This window comes from Dermochelys coriacea, chromosome 5 (assembly GCF_009764565.3).
Source record: "Dermochelys coriacea isolate rDerCor1 chromosome 5, rDerCor1.pri.v4, whole genome shotgun sequence".
NCBI classification, from domain to species: domain Eukaryota; kingdom Metazoa; phylum Chordata; order Testudines; family Dermochelyidae; genus Dermochelys; species Dermochelys coriacea.
This window is the reverse complement of record NC_050072.1, coordinates 99,557,312-99,579,984: the sequence shown is the minus strand read 5'-3', so window position 1 is coordinate 99,579,984 and position 22,673 is coordinate 99,557,312. Positions and strand designations below refer to the sequence as shown.

At 38.5% G+C, this 22,673-nt stretch overlaps 1 protein-coding gene across 9 annotated transcripts in view; it reads right to left on the bottom strand.

The window, feature by feature from the left end:
* Nucleotides 1-22,673, bottom strand: part of CEMIP2 (cell migration inducing hyaluronidase 2) — a 77,542-nt gene that overhangs the window by 12,851 nt on the left and 42,018 nt on the right. For 5 of the 9 annotated variants that reach the window (XM_038401614.2, XM_043514670.1, XM_038401611.2 and 2 more), the window contains 10 exons: nt 19,173-19,361; nt 15,143-15,312; nt 11,533-11,742; nt 10,941-11,146; nt 10,244-10,313; nt 8,587-8,715; nt 6,757-6,845; nt 2,500-2,631; nt 1,858-1,893; nt 849-1,004 (listed from right to left, as the gene is read on the bottom strand). In XM_038401614.2, coding sequence (XP_038257542.1) covers nt 849-1,004; nt 1,858-1,893; nt 2,500-2,631; nt 6,757-6,845; nt 8,587-8,715; nt 10,244-10,313; nt 10,941-11,146; nt 11,533-11,742; nt 15,143-15,312; nt 19,173-19,361 — 1,387 coding nt within the window. Of the gene's footprint in view, nt 1-848; nt 1,020-1,857; nt 1,894-2,499; nt 2,632-6,756; nt 6,846-8,586; nt 8,716-10,243; nt 10,314-10,940; nt 11,147-11,532; nt 11,743-15,142; nt 15,313-19,172; nt 19,362-22,673 lie in introns of all 9 variants that reach the window. The other 4 variants (XM_043514668.1, XM_043514666.1, XM_043514667.1 and 1 more) reach the window with 1 other exon arrangement.

Here is a 22,673-nt window from a genome sequence, read left to right as displayed (position 1 = left end):
CAATTCACCATACCAGTTAGTTTCTCGAAGGCACAGAAATCAACTGTCAATATGTGCGGCTTTCAACTAATTATTATTGATTTAGTACGAGAATAAATTTTAAAATTTTTGTATTTTATTTTCTCATCACTATTGTTTCATTACAAAGTTGCACAATTTTTAGAATACCAACATTTAAATTTTTATTGCTTATCAATGAATGAAGATTTGACAGCAAGAACACATGAAAAAGTGACTATTATATACTCATATACTCTATTAAAAAAAGGTGCATAACCTTCCATTTGAGATTTTTCACCTCTAACAAATTTGACATTAAAAAAGGAAAAAAAAAAAAAAAAAGGGAAAAAAATGTGATGTTCATGCCAAAATAATTTTACCCCAATCAAAAGTATTTTTCAAAATAATAAATGAGAGAAATGATCAGAAATCACTATTAGTAAAGGACTTTTCTTTTTTTACCCCATTGCAGTTTGCAGGCAAATTATATTGAAATTGAAAGTTTCTGCACAGTAAATCATTTTTTTTTGTTTTGTACTGATGTTCAAACTATTGATTTATTTTGGGCTAGGTAGAAAGAAATTTGTGGCACCTGGCAATTTCCTTTACAAACTGTGTTGAAGTAAGTTTAATACCTTAAAAAACCGCTAGCCCAGAAGCAGAAAGTGGTACACACGGTCATCAAGTCCCCAAACCATGCAGACCCCCTTGTAGCCATGTTTTATCTTGGAGTATTTTTTTATTTTGTGCAATGTAATACTAGTTCTAAATTTATAGTGCTATTTTCAAATAAGACAAAGTAACTTTTGTAAAAAGCAACTTTGTTTTACCCACTGAAACACACTTACCGATTTCTAGGCAGAGTGCGGTTTTTATTGTCTATTCCTCCAGTTCCTGAGTATTTGTTTTGGCCACCCTGAAAGCCATAATTCCTGCTCTCACCAACAAACAAAGATTCTGATACTTCCTGGCTGGAGCCTTCATCTTTTGGGAAGCTTCCATCACTATCAAAATGAAGTCTGAGATTACGGATATGATACTACAGCAAACAGGAAAGTTATATTGCTCTGAAATACAAAGACAATTTCTAACTATTGTTTACCTTTACCTAATCAAAGCAGGCTAAGCCTTTTGTTTAGAAGTGTATTACAATATACAATTTAATCCCTGCTTTTCAAAAACCCCAGCTTTAAAAAAAAAATTACAATTAATTGACTTAATACACATTCTGTTGCTTTTAAGTATTATATTTTCTTGTTCCCCTTGTCCTCCAGTCCCCTCTTTAAAACTTGTATATTCAGTATTAGGAACATTTTAATTATACAAGGTGAAAAGCTAGGATGTTGTACACTTTCCTAGAGTTCTGGGTCATGTCATCTAATTATCTAGCATCATGACTTGACATATCAGAGCTCCAGCAGAAGCAGACTCAGAGTCAAAATTGATGAGACATTCCCCTTATATAAAGAAAAGGAGTACTTGTGGCACCTTAGAGACTAACAAATTTATTAGAGCATAAGCTTTCGTGAGCTACAGCTCACTTCATCGGATGCATCCAATGAAGTGAGCTGCAGCTCACGAAAGCTTATGCTCTAATAAATTTGTTAGTCTCTAAGGTGCCACAAGTACTCCTTTTCTTTTTGCGAATACAGACTAACACGGCTGCTACTCTGAAACCTCCCCTTATATAAACCCTCTTGGCCTTCTTGTTGTCATTTTCACAATTCTAATATTTTTACATTTGGGTTTCTAAATAGCACCAGTATCACATCTACTACTTATTAGTTGACATATACTGACAAAAATTAAGCTAGGAAGACTGAACATAGCGATGAAATCCGGTACAAAAATACTTACCTGGCAAAAGTTAAACCTATTCCATTGTCAGCAAACCTACAAGAGAAAATTATTTTTGAACAAAGCAAATTTCAAACCACATACAATACTTTAATGTTCATTAAATGTGTATTTATATTTTAGCTTCTCAAAGCATCAGAGCACAGGTTCACGTCAAACTGAATCGAATCTTGATCTGTGTATGAAATGAAATTTACAAAAAAACCCACCATAGCTATTATACTTAAGATATTTCTAGTGTTTTAAAATCAGTATAACTGTTTCTATATAGTTTTGTTAAGTGGTAATATGATAGCTTCAGAGAAACCTCAAATATACTAAAAGTCAAAATTTTTAAAAATACTTTCTATGGTCTCAGTTAATTTTTGGACTTAAATTTTCTCTATCATGCAATTTTAAATCTTTGTTTGCTTCCCATTTAAATGAAATTTCCATGTAATCTTGCATAGACTTAGTTTCAGCCCATTAGTGGAATGAGACAGTCAAACAACTTCAATGGTTTAGCTCTGACATTCTCTCTCATAACCCTACTTTAATATAGGCTTTTCCAGACTTTACAACTCTCACTTCTACTAGCTTTTATACCGCTGTCCAGGCGAATATCTTTTTATAGTAGGTAGAGGTTTGCTCTTGGATACCTACCCAGAGTTCCGAATGATGATGTCCCCTCCTCTGACCCAAGACCCATGATCATTGTTTTTAAAAGCGATTAGTCTGTCAATCAGAGCAGCAACTCGGGGCTTCTCAGGGTCAGCATCTTGATGAGGTCGAAACCTTAGAAAGACGAAAAAAAACCCAACACACCTGAAAGGAAGGTATCTGATTTATGCTCTGTGCACATATACGCTGTTGTGGTATATACCAAGATATAAACACTTGCACTCACTGGACAGGCAAAATCAGCTCCTGCAACATGCTTGAGACAAAAAGGCCCATGCTGAAAAATGAAAGACTAGTACCCTAATTTCACTGAGAGTGCCCCCACATTTCTCCATTCCCACAGCAGTGTCTTCAGAGATCTGACCATCCTATTCTTGGGAAGAAGCAATAAAAAGAGACGAAGCATTAATCTTCTCTTCCCTTCCCAGAAGGGCTAGGATATCTCCCACTATGGATTCCCGTCCTACTCTTCCTGAGCTGCACCTTCCTGTTCCCCGACTCCTTTGTCCCACAACTTGAATCTCACCCCCTTCTTCTCTCTCACCTTTCCTGGTGTCTTTCTTCCCTCCCCTTCTCCTTAAAGCATTAATCTGAGGGTATGGAGAGAGAGGAGGAAGATTGACCCTGCCACTGAGAGGGCATATAGGACTGCAGTTGCACTAGACAGAAGGCTGGAGGAATGGGTGCTGAATGCTCCCTCCTAGACCTCTCAAGTACACCTAATTTTGTGGAGTGCTCTTCATTTGGGTAGGACACATGTTTCTCCACTCCTCCATACCTGCTGCCCAGCTGGTCCCACATAGTGGCAGCTGCAGTCTATTTTTGACCCAGTTTAGCAGTGTACTACAAATACAAAAGCAACAGGGAGGATGGAAGAAATAGCCTGGGTACAGGCTGGGGGTGCTGCCAGTTGGGGAGCCCATGAAAGCTTAGGGGGCTTAAGGCATATTCGGTTCCCGTTTTAAGCTAACTGGGAAAGTGGAAAATAATTCATACCCACTCTGTATTTTTATTGATATGAACACAAAAGTAACTAGACAGAATCAAAAAGGTACAGGTACATTTATCGAAGGGGAAACCCACAAAGTAATTGCTATGAAACTTGCCCAATACTATACATTATGGAGCTCTCTGCACCACATTTATGGTTTAGTAAGTTGAAAGACACACTATTCCTTCCTCTCCTGCCTGCCTCAGCCAGTCCCCTCTACTCTGCCCCCAGAAGCATCAGTAGCAGAGAAGGGGCAGAGACAAGGATTGGAGAAGGAAGCAGTTCACAGCTGGCCTACTTCTACCTACTCAGTGATCCAGAGCGGCAAGGAACCTTTTTTAAAAAAAGAAAATTTTCTGACACCAGATTGACTTCTGCTGGGACAAGAACATCTGGGCCTGAATTTAAGAACTATGGATGGTTGACCAGTCTGACACACTAATCATGTCACTGTACATCAGTTCAGGCAACAATGAAATGTATGAAGATTAACTTAAAAAAAAAAAAAAAAGACTTTTCTGCAGTTTCATCTGGGAAAAACTGTTGTAGTATATTATATAAAGTAACTTTACAGTAAGTTATTTTCAACCTTAATGAGGGAAGAAGTCCAACTTTAAAGTAAAAATGGACTATTTTAAATTCTTCTTCAGGTATTACTATCAAATAATCACATGTATGCAGTCTGTCAGATTCTTTTAAGGACAGATTGTGCAATCTTAACTAAAGACAGTGGTTATGACAAGGTTACATTTCTCTGATCAGAGAAAGAATGGATTTCACAAGATATAGTCACTGAAACTATTTTCAATTAACTCAGACAAGCTCAAGGTTTCTGTCTACAGGATGAATGATGCATGATTTCACAGATACTATTTGCTCAAAGTGCCGTGATCATCCTCTACAAGGAAACAGAAGTTTTATTAAATACTAATATGGACTCCCTCCCTGCACAAAGGTATGTTTTTCCTCAGTGAATTGCAGAGAAAGAGAGAGAAATGTTCAGATCCTTCTCTTTCTCCTTGCAACCTTCCTCTGTGCTGCTGCTGATCATGCAACCACCACACCGGACACCCTCCAAGGAGTTGGTTCCCATCTGTTCTCGCTTCAGTGATATGTGTCTTTACCGCATCTCATAAATACTGGTTCCCCCTCCAGCCTCTTTGGACATGTGCTCTAGTGCTTCCCCCCCCCCGCCATAGTAATTAGCTCCCAAGTGCTCTCCTATCCAAATACATGTGCATCCTGACTCCTGTCCCTCAAGGTACGTCTACACAGCAAAGAAAGCCTGCGGCTGGCCTGCGCCAGCTGACTTGAGCTCAGGCTATGGGGCTATTTCCTTGCTGTGTAGACTTCAGGCTCGGCTGAAGCCCAAGCTCTGGGACCCTCCAACCCCACAGGGTCCTAGAGCCCAGGCTCCAGCCTAAGCCTGGACGTTTAACAGCAATGAAACAGCCCAGCAGCCTGAGCCCTGCAAGCCCAAGTCAGCTGGCACAGGCCAAATGCAGGCTTTTCCTTTGCTGTATAAGCATACCCTCAGATTCCAGACAGCCTCCAGCACATAGATACCATTCAGCACCTTGAAATTTCTGAGTTATTCTAGGTAAATAATGTTTTAAGTTCCTCCACTATGATTTAACGTCACCCTCTCCCCCAGAATCTGCTGTGTAAATAATCTTACTTTATTTCCTGGGATGCTCATGCTCTGTTTTAGCCCTCTAAAATGTTTTATGAAATACTTTCAGTTTTTCAATGCTCTTTGTTCCCTGTGAGACTACAGTATATTTTTGTAAGATGTCATGTACTACTTTGTCTCAAATCCCTAGCTATGATTACTTTGTTGGTAATTCACACTGGTCTTATCTGCCTTCCATCATAATTTCTGAACCAGAAGTTCATTTCCAAAGCATGAAGTACAGTATGTTCTCAGAGTCTTGCCTTTTCCTCTCTACGTCCACACCTATCATTCAACTGTCCCCTTCCTAAACAGAGGTCAGTTCAAATACACAGATATAGTCCTCTTACCCAATGACGTTTTCCAGCTCAGGAAAAATCAAGACTTTGAAGGTTATTTATTTTACTAAATTCTACAGCAGGGTATATGGGTAGATGCAACTATTCAGTTTCTCCTCATTAATTTCATTTGAAGTGCAAAAAAAAAAAAAAAAAAAAAAAATAATGTCAGCCAGCCCATAAGAAGGAACCTCTCCACTATTCTTCCACTGAGCAAACTACATTAGGAATCCTAGAGAGAATCTGGAATATGTCTGTCTCTGTATACTGAATCAATTAATACCCTGCAACAGATTCTCTCAAGTTGCACTTTTGAGCTACATATTCAATAAGTTGCTGGAAGACTTAGTGAGAGATTTTCAAAGGTGACCAACTCCTATTGACTTGCAATATGAGTTGTACTTTTGAAAGTCTCTCTCACTAGGTCCTTTAGACCAGTGTCTCTCAACCTTTCCAGACTACAGAACCAGGAGTCTGATTTGTCTTGCATACCCTCAAGTCACACCTCACTTAAAATCTACTTGCTTACAAAATCAGACAAAAAAAGAAAAAAAAAAGTGTCACAGCACACTATTACTGAAAAATTGCTTCCTCTCTCATTTTTACTATATAATTAAAAATAAAGCAATTGCAATATAAATATTGTACTTACATTTGAGTGTATAATATATAGAGCAGTATAAACAAATCATTGTCTGTATGAAATTTTAGTTTTTACTGACTTTGCTAGTGCTTTTTCTGTAGCCTGTTGTAAAACTAGGCAAATATCTAGATGAGTTGATGTACTCCCTGGAAGACCTCTGCATACCCCTGATAGAGAACCACTGCTTTAGACTGAACCACAAGCTAGGGAGTCCAGCATTCAACAGCCTTTAACAGGTTTTCAACTTTGCACATCAGATAGGAAAACATTTTTCAGAGCCTGTTGAAAATAATGGCTTACTATGGTTGAGAGAACCAGCTCAGGATGAGGGTGCATATGGAGCAGCAAGCTCCCAGAACAAGACATGCTCTGCTGATTCAAAAACTGGTGGGTGGGTTGGTATGGGTGTGTGATTATACAAATAAAACAACAGAAATCTGACAACTATCATGTTTTGCAGATAACTGCAAATAATTTTTTTAAACACTTTATAATATTAGGTTACGAATATTTTGAAAGGAGAGGATTCAATTCTGAGAACTTATCTATTTTAATGTTAATACGCATTCAACAGTATTGAAACAACAGATTTTACCTCGCGTTGTTGTCCAGACAAAGATATTCCCTTGGATCCTCAGCACTAGCATTGGTGGTTTTTACACCTTTATCAATAAATAAGCCAGCCTGAAACAAGCGAGGAAAGAAAAATAATTTACCTGACCCAGCCCCAGACAGCTTTACAAAGTTACCTTTCGCAATAAATCTGAAATTGAGTTCACAAAACAGTGAGTCACTGTGTGTATAATGTTGGGTTTGTTTTTTAAACGTACTCTCTTTTAGTTCTTCATTTCCCTTAGCTAACATACTCTTCCTAAGGAAGCAGAAAGCCTGGGGAAATATATCTCAAATAATACTTAATGCCATCACAGGACTGAAAATGTTCATGGAAATACTATAGTTTAGAATTCATTAAAAACATTTGAAATCTGTTATTTTCAAATGTAATTAACTTTTCTACTGCATAGTCACCACATAAAAACTTGAAGTCTTGGCTTAGAATATTCCCTACCATCAACCACATTTTAGTTTAAATAGGAATGTGTGATTTGGTTTAAGCACCTCCATTATAATATACTTCTGATTTGAATACAAATTTTTCCAACTCTCAATAACTGCCATGAATTTTCAGATGGAACTGTTTTTAATTTACAGCCCCCATAAAGTTGTTTATTCCCCCATTCATGCTGTGATACTGTCACTGCTATTTGGAGCAGGAAAGATTATTATAACCGGAAAAGTACTAAAAGCCAGTTTGTAACATCCCAAATTATATGGTATGTAAAATTTACTGTTTAGGACTTGACTTTCAGAGAACTCCTATTATGTCACCTTTAAGCTAATATAGATGGGTAAAGAAATATCTAGACGGTTTTATAAAATGAAGACGTAAATCACCATACAAAGCGGCTACCATGAAATTATAATGCTTTTTACTGAAGGGCTTTAAGAGCTCACTGTGAATTTATAAGGCAAAAATGTAGGAGAGAGACTCTCTTATTTCGTCAACTGAAGTTTACTAATTTAAATAAATTGGAATCACTTTCAATGGCTCAAAAGTCCCTTGCACGTACCCACTGGTACAATAGATCTGAACTGATGCCAAACTACCATATAAAATGGTTTATGGGCTTCTCAAGTCAAATACTGTGAGACTATAAAGAAGCACTTGAAGTTTGTGTGTTAATGATCCAATGGGAACAGGCCACTGACAGTTTATGAACTACAACTTTCACTTCATAGGTTTCAGAGTAGCAGCCGTGTTAGTCTGTATTCGCAAAAAGAAAAGGAGTACTTGTGGCACCTCAGAGACTAAAATTTATTTGAGCATAAGCTTTTGTGAGCTACAGCTCACTTCTCACAAAAACTTATGCTCAAATAAATGTGTTGGTCTCTAAGGTACCACAAGTATGTTTTTTTTGTTTTTTTTTGTTTTTTTTAAAGTTCATAGCCACCCTGATCTGTGGTCTACCTTGACTGTCAACCACCATTGCACTTCAAAGCACCAAATGATAGCCTTAAAACACTGAGCGATAAATATGAGATATTTCAATGCTGAGAAACTAACCATTTCAGTAAGCATGTTATGCAAAAATTGTTGAAGTTTGTCAAAAACAAAAATCCGTAACTCCCCACCTTTTTAAAAAGAGAATATTAAACACCAAAGCTACTTTGAGGACAAGCATTACACGGGACTGCACAAGTACCTGATTATACTATGTGCTACAATACTAGACAACAAATTTCAAGAGCAGCAAGCTTTCAGTCACCTCTGCCATTATGATTTTTTTGTTTAATCATGAAGGTATTAATATTGAATTATTATTATAGTTATTAAAGCCCAAGTATCAAGCTATTACTACACTACCTTGAAATTAGAATGAACTCTGTTGTTATAGAAGATGCCTAATGGTGTAAGCTCAGCTTTGGTTTCAGGGTATAAACCGTGAGAATCTCCTGTTGAAATCTTGTGGAACAAATACCATATTCCAGCATCCTGCAAAGAAGAGTGAGAACATGTTTTAAAAAAGTGACAATGACCTGTCTAGCACCAGCAGGTTTAAATCATCATTACTGCTATATTGACTTCTCCAACAAATCAAATGCATTTTAAAAATAATTTACATATCTCAAATAATAAAATGAAAACACAACCGATATCCTTTCACGATGAATTCCACATTAGATCATGTCTGAAAAAAGAACTGTCTGCAGTAGAACTAAAAATCTGAAAAGGTTGCATGCATCATTACAAGTTACACAGAAAGGAAAATTTTAGCCACAAAGGTTTCCTAATTTTGAACATTTCAAGTCTGAACTCCGAGTCACTAGGAAAAAGTGTAACCTTTTGCATTTCAATGACACATTACATTTCGGTGTACTCAATCATATTTTGTTCAACTAGCTAACAAATTATTTTATTGTAGAATATTGTAGAATATACACAAATATTTTTCCGTTTATTTGTCTTTAAGAATTGCTCATCACTATGCCCATATCAAGATTTAATGATACATTCACAAGAGCTTTCAAAAAAATTGAGAAGTCTGGCCAGTTCAGACCTCTGAGCCAATAATATGCAGCAATTATTTCACACACCTATGTCACTCTCCATTTTCTCTCAATTCGCCAAACAACTGCTCTTAAAAAGGTGACATTTACCAGTAACCCTCTACCCGGTATGTTACCCTGCATGAGAGGTGGCAAGGACATAGTAGTTGAGTAGGAGCCTCTGCAGTCCGGGTACACCGGGGGAAGAGTTCCATGCCATCTCTGAATGCGCTAAAATGGTGTGGCTATAAGATCTGAGCTATTGAGCATTCTCTATATGAGGGTTTTTCTTAAGAGAAATAGGGATGCTCTAGCCCAAAAGGCTTGAATAGTGGCTATAGAGCTACTGTGCTGTACGCTACAGTTTGCCACTGGGGGAGAAGAGAATAGTTTTAAGTCACCAAAATCCTGCTCGCATTCTATATCTGGTGATAGAAGGGTCTCATCATTCTAGGATTTGTGTTCTGCTTGTCACAGCATTTTAGGTATCAGTGTTGAGAAATGACTAACTGCAGAGCCAAGACAATTAACACATTTTAGTCCACTGTAAGAAAAACACAGTACAGCTATTTTGGATTCCACTAAATATGACCAAATTTTAAGTCCTGAACAGTAGCCATACAGTATGCTAACAATATAAACTACAGAAAATACTGAAGCCTTAATATTAGCATGGATGTATTCAAAAGATCCCTTATTCACAAATGATTTCACTATACACAGTCACAAATATAAAAGAATTAAGAATTCAGAAAAAGGAGAATTATCTTCTGTTCTCTTCAGAACAAAGAGGTTCCGTATCTTTCAAATGCCCATTTAGAAGGACAGCTTGCATGTAAAATGCCATTGTACTTCTAAACATAAAAAGACAGACATCTACATGTGAAATTTTGAAATGCCTACCTTTTTAATAGTGTATGCCTTAGTTATCTGAAATATAAACAGTGTGTGTCAAAGAATGTCTATGTGCTCACCTGTGAGCCTGCTGCTGCATTATTGATAAGATGATTGTTAGGATGAGCAATCCAGAATGTTGAAACAGCCCTGCAATATATTATTCAGAAACTATAAATAATTCAGAAGCTATAACTGGTAAAATCCTTACAGAAAACCTAGCATTCATATCTAGCAAATTAGTGAGTGCTAATTTGACATACAAAGCAAGTCTGTCAAAAGATTCAAGTAAGAAATCATGAAGAAAGTCATATTTTCCTAAAGAAAACTGTCTGTTTCTTTCACAAGACCTCCTGCAAGCTCTTGTGGTTAAAATACTACATGCAATGATAAACCATTTTGATAGTAAGTGGCATAATCGTATTTGGCTTTTACAGAAGAAATCTGATACCTTAATTCATAAATTAAGCATTAAAATGGGGGTTTCATAGCATCTGGTGCCTTTGCATAAGAATAAGGAAATAGCCTGAAGAGAAGTATGCTCAATCAGGTACCATATCAAGTAGTTACTGTATTTCAGCACAGTTGTTCATATATTCTATTTGTGTTGTTCAGATTGTTAATGCTTTTTTCTAAATGCCAATGTTGTATTCCAGCTGTCCGCCTTTGGTAGCCTACATAAAAAAAAAATCTTGCCTTTTTGTAGAGCAACAAGAGATTTTCAAAAATTTAATTATGGCAACTAATTTGATTTTCTTTTCTTAGCCAGATACCCACATGCAGTCTGTGGCGGGCACTGGAACGTAATTTCCATACACTTTATCCTTAATGGCCATACACATGGTGCTATTCCTGTCTGTGGGAAGAAGAGTGCCTGGTTTGGTGACTAGTCCAAGGTTGTGGAACAGAATATTCCTCTGTTCAATGCCATCCTCTATGAAGAAACAGTGGCCGAGTGTGTCATAACCAATGGTGTCCTTTATCTGCAGAAATACAAGTTCATTATGTCATTAGCAATGTCAAATAAATCTCAATGAATGCTAAGTACCGTTTAGTTTTACTATCTTGGCATAACTGCAAAATGACGTTTCAATATCAGCCATAATGGACAAGTTAAATGTTAAGTTTTATTTGTTCCCCAGAGACTTTTTCTGAAGATGTTAGCTAACTGCAAGGCTCTAAATATTCAATTAGAAAAAGACCAAGACTTGTCACAAAAGTCATTGTTTACACATGGTAATTATGTACCATCTCTAAATTTTTAGTCATGTTCTGCACATTTAAACTGAAAAATGTAATATAATAAAGTATTTTCACACCGACTGTGCTTTGTAACATTTACTTTCAAACAATTTGAAATGGCACCTACCAACAAGCCATTAGTTGCATGAATTGTCACACATCTGGAGAAACAATGATGAATGGAAAGGCCTTCCAGATAAGTCCTGAAGCTATAACCTCCTTTCTCATCCACATCCCCACAGCGGTGGAAGTGAACAGGGTAACTTCCTATCAGTTGCTGTCCCATTTGCCTCAATTCCACATGGGAGAGATGAACAGATGTGAAATTCTTCAAAATCTGGAGTGTGTAACAAGAAGATCTAACTGAATAATCAATTACACTTTTAAATTGGTAAAAAAGTTTAAATTTAAAGCCATCGTGAACGGATTTCCTCCAGGCACAGACAAGTACAGCAGAATATTACAAAAATCAGTCTGGAGAATCTTCATGTTTTGCTTTCTATCCAGATCTATAAATCGGTGACCTTTATAAACAAGAGACATGCACATAAGCTAAATGTTCATGTTACCAAAACTAAAAAAGTTTCATCAGGAATTTTATTGCTACAGCAAGTCAGTTTTAAATGGCTCTTACTGGAATTCTCACAAATTAAACACTTTAAAGACAGCCAAATGGTATTGAAACAAGAAAGAATTTTTCTCCTTATATACACAAAAGTTGTATTGATTTAACTAAATTGGTTTAGAAATTGATTTAAACAAACATGTGCAATCGTATGGACACTCAAATTGGTTAACTAATTTAAGCATCTACATAAGGGGATTGCACAGTTTAGAAACAGAATTAATTTGGTGCAACTTTCTTGTGCACACAAGGCCTTAGAGAGATAATAAAATCCAGTTACTAATCTGATCCTTAAAAATGAATCTTCTGTGATTACTATAAGCAACGGGCAAAACCTGAACTCTCACTATAAGGGACTTAGCAAAACCAAAAGACTTCTAGACCTGTATTTTATTACAACATTCCTTGAAGCATATACTCTAGTTTAAATTTCCAGTAGACTTTTGTTATAACTGCACTTTCAATTACTCAGATTCCCAAACAATTCTCTGTTTGAATAAAACCCTCAATAATCATTCCCTTTAACACCCAAGGAGTAAGAATCCTTTCAGCATCAAAATGACACACTAAACTAAAACAAAATCCAGCTATACCAGTTCACGTGGCCAACCCTCACAAAAGGAAGTCACTATGTAAGGCTTTGTGTACAGCACTAGCACTTTTGTCAGTAAAACTTTTGTTGGTTAGGGGTGTGAAAAAATACACACCCTTGACAGCCCTAAGTTTCACCAACAAAAGCATCGACAGCGCTATGTCAGCACGAGACGCTCTTTTGCCAACATAGCTACTGCTGTTCATTGGGGGTGGGAGAGCACTCTGTCAGCACAGAGCTGCTACACAGGAGATCTTACAGCAGCTCAGCTACAGTGGTACAGCTGTGCCACTGTAAGATCTGTAGCGTAGACATAGCTTGAGCCTGCAGTTTTAGATAAAAGAGGTGGGTTGCTCTTTTGCTACATGACTATGGGAAATTCCCTCAGAACTATGAAATTTCACATTAAATTGCATAATTGGCTAGTACACAGCTAAATATCGTACATCAAAGTTGTTTAGGTTATGGAATTGCACAAAACAATGGGGCAACTGCAAATATTTCTTCTTCCTTGTCTTAAAAAAAGTAAACTAAACGCAAATGCTTAGTTATGTGAAGTTAAGTTTGCAAATTTGACAAATCAAGAACTAAGTTCTCATTGTAATATTAGCTTACCCACATAGCACATTTGAGGGCTTGTGAATTAGACTGTCAAATATAAATACCTTAACACAAAATTACATGTTGTAGGCAAGTTAAAGAAGCAGTGTTTGACCATTTCAACTTTTTAGCTGCTGAGCTTAGATTTACCACCTCATCTCTCCAATAGCTTTATTGAAGAGACAAGGTTTTGAGCCACACAGAGGCATTTAGGACCAGTGTAATGCTGAGGGCTGATAGAAATTAGCCTTGCTGCATTTGCTCCCAATTAACACCAGCTGAGGATCTGGCTCTTAAATGTTTAAACACACACAGTAATGAAACATTAAAGCTACAAACTAAGGCCTGATTCAGATGTACAGTACAACACTTAAACCACTCTTTCCATGTAAAGGGGTCTTATCAGCCTGTAGTTTCTACTGGGTCCAGACATTTTAAACTAATTGTAATAGCCTATTTTACCCAAATTTAGTACAAAATGAACAAAAGCTGAAAAATGCTCAGTGGTAGATGTTTGTAAACAAATGCTAATGTAAATTAAGCAACATCTGCCCAACTATTCAGAACAGACTCACAAGAACAATTTAACAACTCTGATGTCTCAGAATATTTGTTTTCTGTTCCATCTTCATGCATCTGAGGGGCCCACTCAGTTTGAGTTATTGCAACAGGCTTTGTAATGCACACAACTTGTCAACATCTTTCTCCACTGCATTATCTTAATCACAATAGGAAACTTAAAACCCAATTTATTCCCCTCCCACAAAATAAAGGCTACAACACAAGAGAGACTGTAGATTTTTCCCACCCACTATTTCCAGCATTATGAAACTAAAATCTATACCCAAAACACTTAAAAAAGGAGACTAAGCCTGTGACAAAAAACAGTGAAAGCAAAGCAATTTGCATTTAAAAGGATGAAGCCTCAAACATTTCTAACATCTACTGGGAACCACCATCAAATCACAATCAAATCACGTCAAATTACTCCTTGCATCTATTCCCATTGGAATAAATATGGGAAGTGTTATCTTTAACCCAGCTTCCCAAACAGTGGGTCTCAACTCGAAATGGGGTTGCACCATCAGCAAATGGGGTTGAGATGATCCCTAGTGTGGGGAGGACACCATTCTGTTCTGCACTGCGTGACGTTACGGTGCCTGGAGGACACTATTTTGCTGTGCAGAAGAGCCATTTTGCTCTCATGTGCAACGAATGCCAAGTCATGCTGTGCAGTGGAGGCTATTTTGTTCTTCAAACTGGCGTCCTCCATGCTGTCTGGGGTCCTGGGAGGAAATTAATTAAAATGTGGTCGTACCAGCAAAACTTTTGGGAACTGCTGCTTTAACCATTAGTTTCCATACTACTGCTTTCCATCTCAGCCTTAATCTTCCTTTAATCTATAGCCATGCAAGATATAAGAAGTGGTAACACTAATGATCCTTCTAGATCCCTTTATTTTAAAAAGTGACTCTTGGTTTTGGGTGCCCAACAGGAGATGCCATAAAAAAGCCCAAATTTTCAGATGGTATGGGCTCAGCACTTTCTGAAAATCAAGTTCCATTAAAGTGACTCAGGTTGGGTACCCAAAATCAGTCACTTTTGAAGATCTTGCGCTTTGTATATCAAATCATCAGTAAATTGAACAATGCACAATATAAACATAAGCAACAGGCTTCTAACAACGTTATACACATTAACATTTCCTTGTCCTTGATTCTTCAGTCTAATTCTTGGCAAATTAATTCCAGTTTTAGGAAAGCTGAGAAGAAATATCGATAGACAGAACCGCTCAATGAGAATTTAGTAATATCAAGTTAGAGGATATTGAAACAAACTCGCCCCCCCAAATTTAGAATTAATACTTTTGCTCAGAAGCCATCCTCAATCTAAGGAAACTACTTAAAAAGTTTTTCAAACCTTGATGTGTCCACCAAATGTATCATAATTGAAGTATTGACACTGATTGTCAGCATAGCAGGACTTTTCTGTCTCTCCCTTGATTAGGATATTCCTAGTGAGAACTCCAACCTCTGCCCTCATGTCCACTCCATCAATGACATCTCCCATATGAAGGAACTGGGGATTTTCTGTTCAAAAAGTCAGTTCAAGAAAAGAAAAATAGGGTAGATGACCAACTTAACTTCTCATCCATTAAAACCAGAAATTTAACTTGTTAGCTTACATAACATGCTCACTTAATCAACTAGAAGATAGGGTAGGCAACATCATATTCTAAAACCTCTTGGAATACTGGATACCTGAATCCTAATATTCTGATTGGTTAACAAAACACTTATCAGAGATGAAGAGTCCACTAGAGCAGACAAAATACACATCACTGGCAGGTGATAAACATCAAGCAACAAATATTTGTTGCCATGGGTTTCTGTACAGAAGGCAACACTCTCTCCACAAGGCAGAGGGCTGCTGAATAGGAGACGGCACAAGGAACAGCAGCAGTTTTCCTATAGCCAGGTTTTTAGATTGTAGTCAATTTAATGATACATAAGCACCCAACAGTACACTGATAGGACTATTAGGGACTAGTACCCTCCCCATAAGGGAAAGGAGGGGGGTCCTAAAGAGAATGAGTGCTGAAGCTCTCCCACGAGACTGAAAGAAGGGTGGCAGTAACCTTCCTTTAAATCAGGAAATAGAAGTGGAGAAATGGAAAAGATTAAGGATGTTTAAATTATTAAAAGCATCAAAAAACAGTAGGATTTCATAGGAGAGGTTGCTTTAAAAAAAAAAAAAAATCAATTGGCTAATCCTTCCCACACAGAATAATCAGAAAACCTGGAAGTGTGTGATAAGTGATAAGTAAATTCAAACACCTTTTCAAGATTTATGGCCCGGATCCTGCAAAGACGTGTGTACATGCTTAGTCTTACTCGCTGTGGGTAGCCCCACTGACCACAGTGGGACTCCTCACAGTGTATAAAGCAAGGCTACTTGTAAAACAGTGCAGGAGCAGTGCCTAATTGAGTAAAACTTTAAACAATCATTAAAAAAACTACTGAAAGAAAATTCCCAGACTCATTGCTCCATTTTTTAAAAAAACAAAAACAAAAAAATACAGGTTTCAGAGTAGCAGCCGTGTTAGTCTGTATTCGCAAAAAGAAAAGCAGTACTTGTGGCACCTTAGAGACTAACAAATTTATTAGAGCATAAGCTTTCGTGAGCTACAGCTCACTTCATCGGATGCATCCTCTGTCACAGCTGGCTCCGACTGCTACAGAAAGAGTCCACCTGAAAAGTTTCAATAGGAGTACTTCTCATACTATGCCTGATGTTATGTAAAACTGACCAGAACTGGTATGTTTTCCTTGAAGCTGCCAATCTTCGCTCATTCTCTTCCCCACCCCTCAAAAAAGAATGATGGAGAAGAGGAAGGAAAGAAAACCGAGGCATTCTTCAAAAAAATACTTTCCCCTAACTTCTGTATCCTACAAGTGTTACATGGGCTATCAAAATTTAAGGAAGGGGAATACTAAAATCTTCCTTGTGGTGGCGAACTCAACTATCAAATTGCTTCATTTTTTTCACGTTTGTACAAGATACAAATACCAGTGAAAAGAGAAATAGTGAGAAGAGGAGGAGTACTTGTGGCACCTTAGAGACTAACAAATTTATTAGAGCATAAGCTTTCATGAGCTACAGCTCACTTCATCGGATGGAGAAGAGGCTGATTCAAGGCATGCTGTAAACATACTCTTCCCCCCTCCCCAATCCGAGGAGAGAATTTGGCTTGACAAGTTTACATGACAAAAACAAAAACAAAAAAAAAAAAAAAAAAACACATGCCTTGGGGCATGATAAAATTTCCCTTTACTGTCTGCTTTACTTGGTTTCAAACTACAGTACTATGAGGAAAAAGCACTTAAGTTAATGCTGAAAAGTAGTAAGATCGGCAAATTCACCTCTCTTATGAAAGTGCTAACTATTTACATAAAAATTTTAAAAGCTCCAAATTTCTCTTCCTTTCAGAAGGTGTGCACATTGTACTTGACTCCCTAGTATAAGCCCTGTAAAAATGTTACTTACAAGCTCTATAAGAGCAACTCTAGAGTGAATCATACATGGACTAAAAGGTACGTTTTCCAAGGTGAAGGGTTTATACATACTACGTTGAGAAGGTGACTGAAATACAACATGATTTAACAGTTATTTACAGACCGTATCCCAAATTTTGAGTTACAGAATAGCTTCAAAGTGGAAAAAAAGAGGGGGGACAGACAAGGAATACATTTTGGATGACGTGAAAAAACACATGGTGATTCAGTAAGGAGAGGAGATACAAAAATTCTGTCCCAGATGGCAAGACAATACACTTTTTCACCAACACCGAGAAGACATTTCCAGAACAAGAAAGGATATTGGATCCAGAACAAATAGGAAGACAGACAGACCTGTTTAGGAGGGGCACTATTTGGTTGTACTTCTTCCATACATGAGAGCAAGTGAGGAGCAGCATTCCACAGATGCTGGACACTAGGACTTGGAGGCTAGAGAATTAAGTTCTTATAGTCAAGATGAGAAGATACGATTGCAACAGTACGTGTTTCACCGGAGGCACTGAGGCAGTAAGAAACAGAGTTGCGGTCAAAGGAGAAAGTTCAGGAAGTAAGGATGATATTACGATTACATGCAGTGGAAACAAAAAAAAAAAAGAGTTCTGAGTCTAAAAGAGAAAAAGGAGGGAGATAAGAGTTGTGTGTGAAGGTGCTCATATTGTTCAAGTCATAAATCTGAGAGGCCAACAGGATAGACAGAGGTATCCCTAGAAGGTGTCAAAATTATATGGTGAGTTGATCAATGTTAAAAGTGATTGCTAAGGTTAAAGCCATGAGATGAAGAGGATGAAAGCTCAAGATTTGAGACTTGCAGGCCCCTCCACAGAGGAAAAGTTTTGGCTTGAAGGGGGAGCAAAGAGGTATAAGAAAACCAGAGATGCCAATACAGCTAAGGATGCAGTCTCAGAGAATGGAGTGGGCTGCAGAGGCAACGGAGGGAGGGCAACATTCCACTGCCCCAATTTTTGCCAGAGTTTGCTGGCCCTGCTTGGTCACATTGTGCAGCCGGGCCCTTGCCCTGCATGGCAAGAGCTATAGCTGGCAAACTGGAAGCTGTACTGTTGCTGTGGGGAGAAGCAGCAGCAAACAGCTAGAAACTGCAGGGAGGGGCTGCTGAGAGTAAGAGAGAGGGACATGTAGGCAGGGGCGTGACACAAGCTGTTGGGAGGGCCCTTTAAATTGTGCCCCCCCACTATCAGCAGGCACCAGTCATCTCTGCACTGCAGTGAAGTCAAACGAAGGGGGTCGTAGGCAGCAAAAAATGAAATGGTCAACTACATGTAGGTGAGACATTTCTGTGTTTTGCCTAGAACAAAGACAGTTTGCAACCAGTCAGAAATATGACAGTCACGTGCATAAAAATTTTTGCTGAGGGGGGAAAAAAAAAATTTACAAAAAAAATCAGGGTCAAAAGGAAAGGTTTTTGCTTGTTTATTTTTTAAAGACAATAAGGATATATCATGGCACATTTAAAAGAGCTAATAAAGGCACTAGAAGCAAAGGAATTGAAAATCACAATTCAGGGAAAAAAGATGGGGAGATAGAAGGAAGGTGAGAAGTTATTTTTAGGACCAGATTGTTTCTGAAGTATCCACTGAGAAAAGTAAAGCGAAGGAAGGAAAAGAGGCAAAAGGCAGTGTTTGTGGGTGTAAAGTTAACATGGTCAAAGATCAGGACAATTGTATACTAAAAGAATGAAATCCATTCCTTGCATATAGCTGGAGATAGTCTGGGAGGGGAGGGAAAGATGGATGAGTGGGCTGAGCCTGTCACTTGCAAGAGTTTACCGTTCCCAGTATAAGAGGCCATTTCCCTAATTAGTACATATTACACAGTCACATTGTACGTACTTTACATTTTCATCAGTCTCCTACCTTTGACTTTGACCTGATATCTGCTACACTCTGGACAGGGAAGGAGAGTGAATTCCTCTGCTTGGTACATTGAATAGTCAGTGCTTGCAACTACGATCTGGTCTTCAGACTCCCACTTACTAACATCTTCCAATAGATCTAGTATCACTCCATCTATAGCCTCTACCTGGAAACCTGAACGTGGGACACCTAAAAAAGGAAAAATGATGCATGCAGCAATATATAAAGCTATAATTTCAAATGTCATCTACTTTACAATACTTAATTATTTTAACTAATAAGGAACTCTGATATTTAACTAACATTTTCCAAAATATAAGAAAACTTTCTAGTATGGTACTGCCTTGAAAAGGGATCATGTAAAATGGCATCAAGGGCTTCATGTTTGGCGAGTCTGATTCAGATGCAATGATCTCATTTTAGCAGTAGAAGTGATAAGTTTTTGTGCCTTTCAGCCTATGTATACAACCCGGGATCGGAGAACAAAGCTATGTACTTTCCTTATGCACCACCACAAGAAAGACTTGGCAAGCCAAGTGACACTTGTGCAACTACACGCCCTTCACTGGGTTTCCACAGATGCAGCGACAAATTAATTCTGTTGATACATGTGCAGGAATATCAGGGCCTGCTCCAGCTTTTTTGCCACACCAAGAGGTGAAGGAAAAAACAAAACCCAACCCTGGCTGAGCTGTCGCCAAAGTGCTGCCGAAGAGGAAGAGTGGGACTGCAGGGCCCGCTGCCGAATTGCAGCCGAAGACCTGGACATGCAGCCCCAATGACAGACTGAGTGTCGCCCCATTCTATTAGCCGCTGCAGGCACCTGCTTCCTTCGCTGGTGCCTGGAGTCGGCCCTGAGGAATAGAATACAGCTCTATCTCACTTAGCAGTATAGAGCCAGTATGGTTAACAAATAAAAAAGCCAAACATACTTGTCACTCATGTGGGCAGATTCAACCCAGTATACATATTCAACAGATGGTGCCATTTTTCCATAGTCACTTTTCAGAGAGACTTTAAGCAATTCAGAACCAACATTTTGGTCATTATGAAAGCAAACTGTTAATTCCCTTCTCACACCTTGCCCATCACCCACAAGAGTATAATCTCAAAAAGAATAAAAGATACACAGTAGTCCTCTCAGTGAGTGAAAACTTTGTAAAAAAAACCAAACACTATTTTTAAATGTAGATCTTCTTAGACTGAAAAAATATGTGAAACTTCCTCACTTTAAAAGTGATAATTGATAATTCATTTGTTCCCAAATCAGTTTCCTAGAAGCTGCCAGGAAAGTGAACTGCCTGGCAGAGACGTGGTGCTTAAAAGAAGCAAGCAGCACTTTGGAAGAGCGTGTGGTGAAGTGGGAGTTTAGTGACCCCCAAAATATGACATGACAAGGAGAGTCTGGAATTCCATAACCTCTTGGGACAATTTAAGAGAAACTATTCTTAGGAAATTAAACAGTTGCATATATTTACAGAACTGGAGCAGGGAGGATCTCAGAGGAAGACAAACTCAGAAAATAACTGGGATTTCAAGAAGAAGATCACAGAACATTCAAAATACAAGGGATGAACAAAGTACAAAATCTTATTGGGAGATGGACCTTTCACAACATACATCCTGGATAATCAGCTGAACAGCAGCATCATAACACTAACATGACCAGTTAGGGTATCTCTGACCTTAAAAAACAACTAATCCCCCAACCATATCTATCTCATAAGTCTGGTAGACCATATCTGCATGGGTCTCTCTTCAGTCTGATAATTAGTCCAAGAATATTATACATAGTCTTATACACATCCTTTTTAAAGACCAAAGACCAAACTGCAAACAGAAGAATGTGATTGTACTGAGCCACTGATTAAGAGGAGAGTTTTGTTAATCTGAAATTCCATCACAGCTCCAGTAGAGAGACTTAGGCTGTGTCTACACTGCCACTTTCAGTGCTAAAACTTGTCACTCGGGGATGATTTTTCATACCCCTGAACGACTAAAGGTTTAGCTCTGAAAAGCATCAGTACAGACAGTGCTTTATCGCCTGGAGTCTACCACCCCTCGTTCAAGGGGGTTATTTTTTATTGCCAGAGAGCTCTCCCCCAGTGATAAAGCGTGACCACATTGCCCATGTCACAGTGCTGCTGCAGGCACGATGTAACATGGGCAGTTTTGACATACCCAGGGACAGATATTCCTTGGCTTTGTGGTGAACACAAAGGCCTTTACTACCCATGACAAAGATGCTACATCAAGGCAGAGCCATACATTTAATGGGGATCCTACAATGCCCTCACAAATACAAGGGGACTTGGGGATATTTATAGGTCACAGGCCTTGGTGCAGATTTTCCTGATCAAAACTAGGCTGCAAGCAGTCACCAGACTCAGTGGCCTGCATCCATTTTTGTTTTTTAAAAGGAAATAATGATAAGATTGAGCTTTAGCATCATAAAAGATGAAAATGAACTCCTAGTACCGATAACATTTATTGCCAAGGAATTTGACCTCAGAAGCAATTTCCTTTTTCTAATCAGGACCATGAAGCTAAGAATAAGAAAAGCAGTTAAGGATTCAACACCCCCAGAAATAATCTTGTGTGTTCAGATACTGCTTCCTACCAGACCAACAGGCTGTCAGAAGTATGCATGTCAGAATAATTCAACTAATCAGAGACGCTTTTGTGAAAAATAAAAAAATCAGCCATGCTTAAGAGTTCTCCAAACATCACAAGCAACAGCAGTTAACACAATATTCTAATAGGACTAAAGATAAGAAACCCAAAAGGCAAACATGGAAAACATACACAAAAACCCACAAGCCTGTCAGATCTCCAACCTGCAGTAGGTGATTTTATATTTCTCCAGCACGCTTATATAACTAAGTTTTTAAATACAAGTATTAAGGCAGGGGTGGCCAACCTGCACCTGAGAAGGAGCCAGAATTTACCACTGTACGTTGCCAAAGAGCCACAGAAATACATCAGCAGCCCCTCATGAGCTCCCCGCCCTCCTTCACTGGCAGCCACACCGATCAGCACCTCCCAATCAGCTGTTTCATGGCATGCAGGAGGCTGGGGGGGGGGGGGGGGAGGGGAGAGGAGTGAGGGCATGGCCGGCTCAGGGGAGGGGGTGGGAAGGGGTGGAGTGGGGGGCAGGGCCTGTGGCAGAGCCAGGGGTTGAGCAGTGAGCACCCCCCAGCACATTGGAAAGTTAGCACCTATAGCTCCAGCCCCGGAATCGGTGCCTATACAAGGAGCCACATATTAACTTCTGGTCATATTAACACAGGTTGGCCAGCCCTGCATTAAGGATACAGTTCTCCGTGTCCCCTGGATGCTATGTTGGATGCCCACAGCACTGAAACAGATAAGGAGATTTGCATTTTAAAAAGTTTTCATTTTTGATACCTTCCCTTCTATTTGGATTTCATCCAAAAGTTAGGCAACATTAAAGGTAAACAGACAAAAACCCCATTGCAGTAATTAGGAAGTTAACTTGCA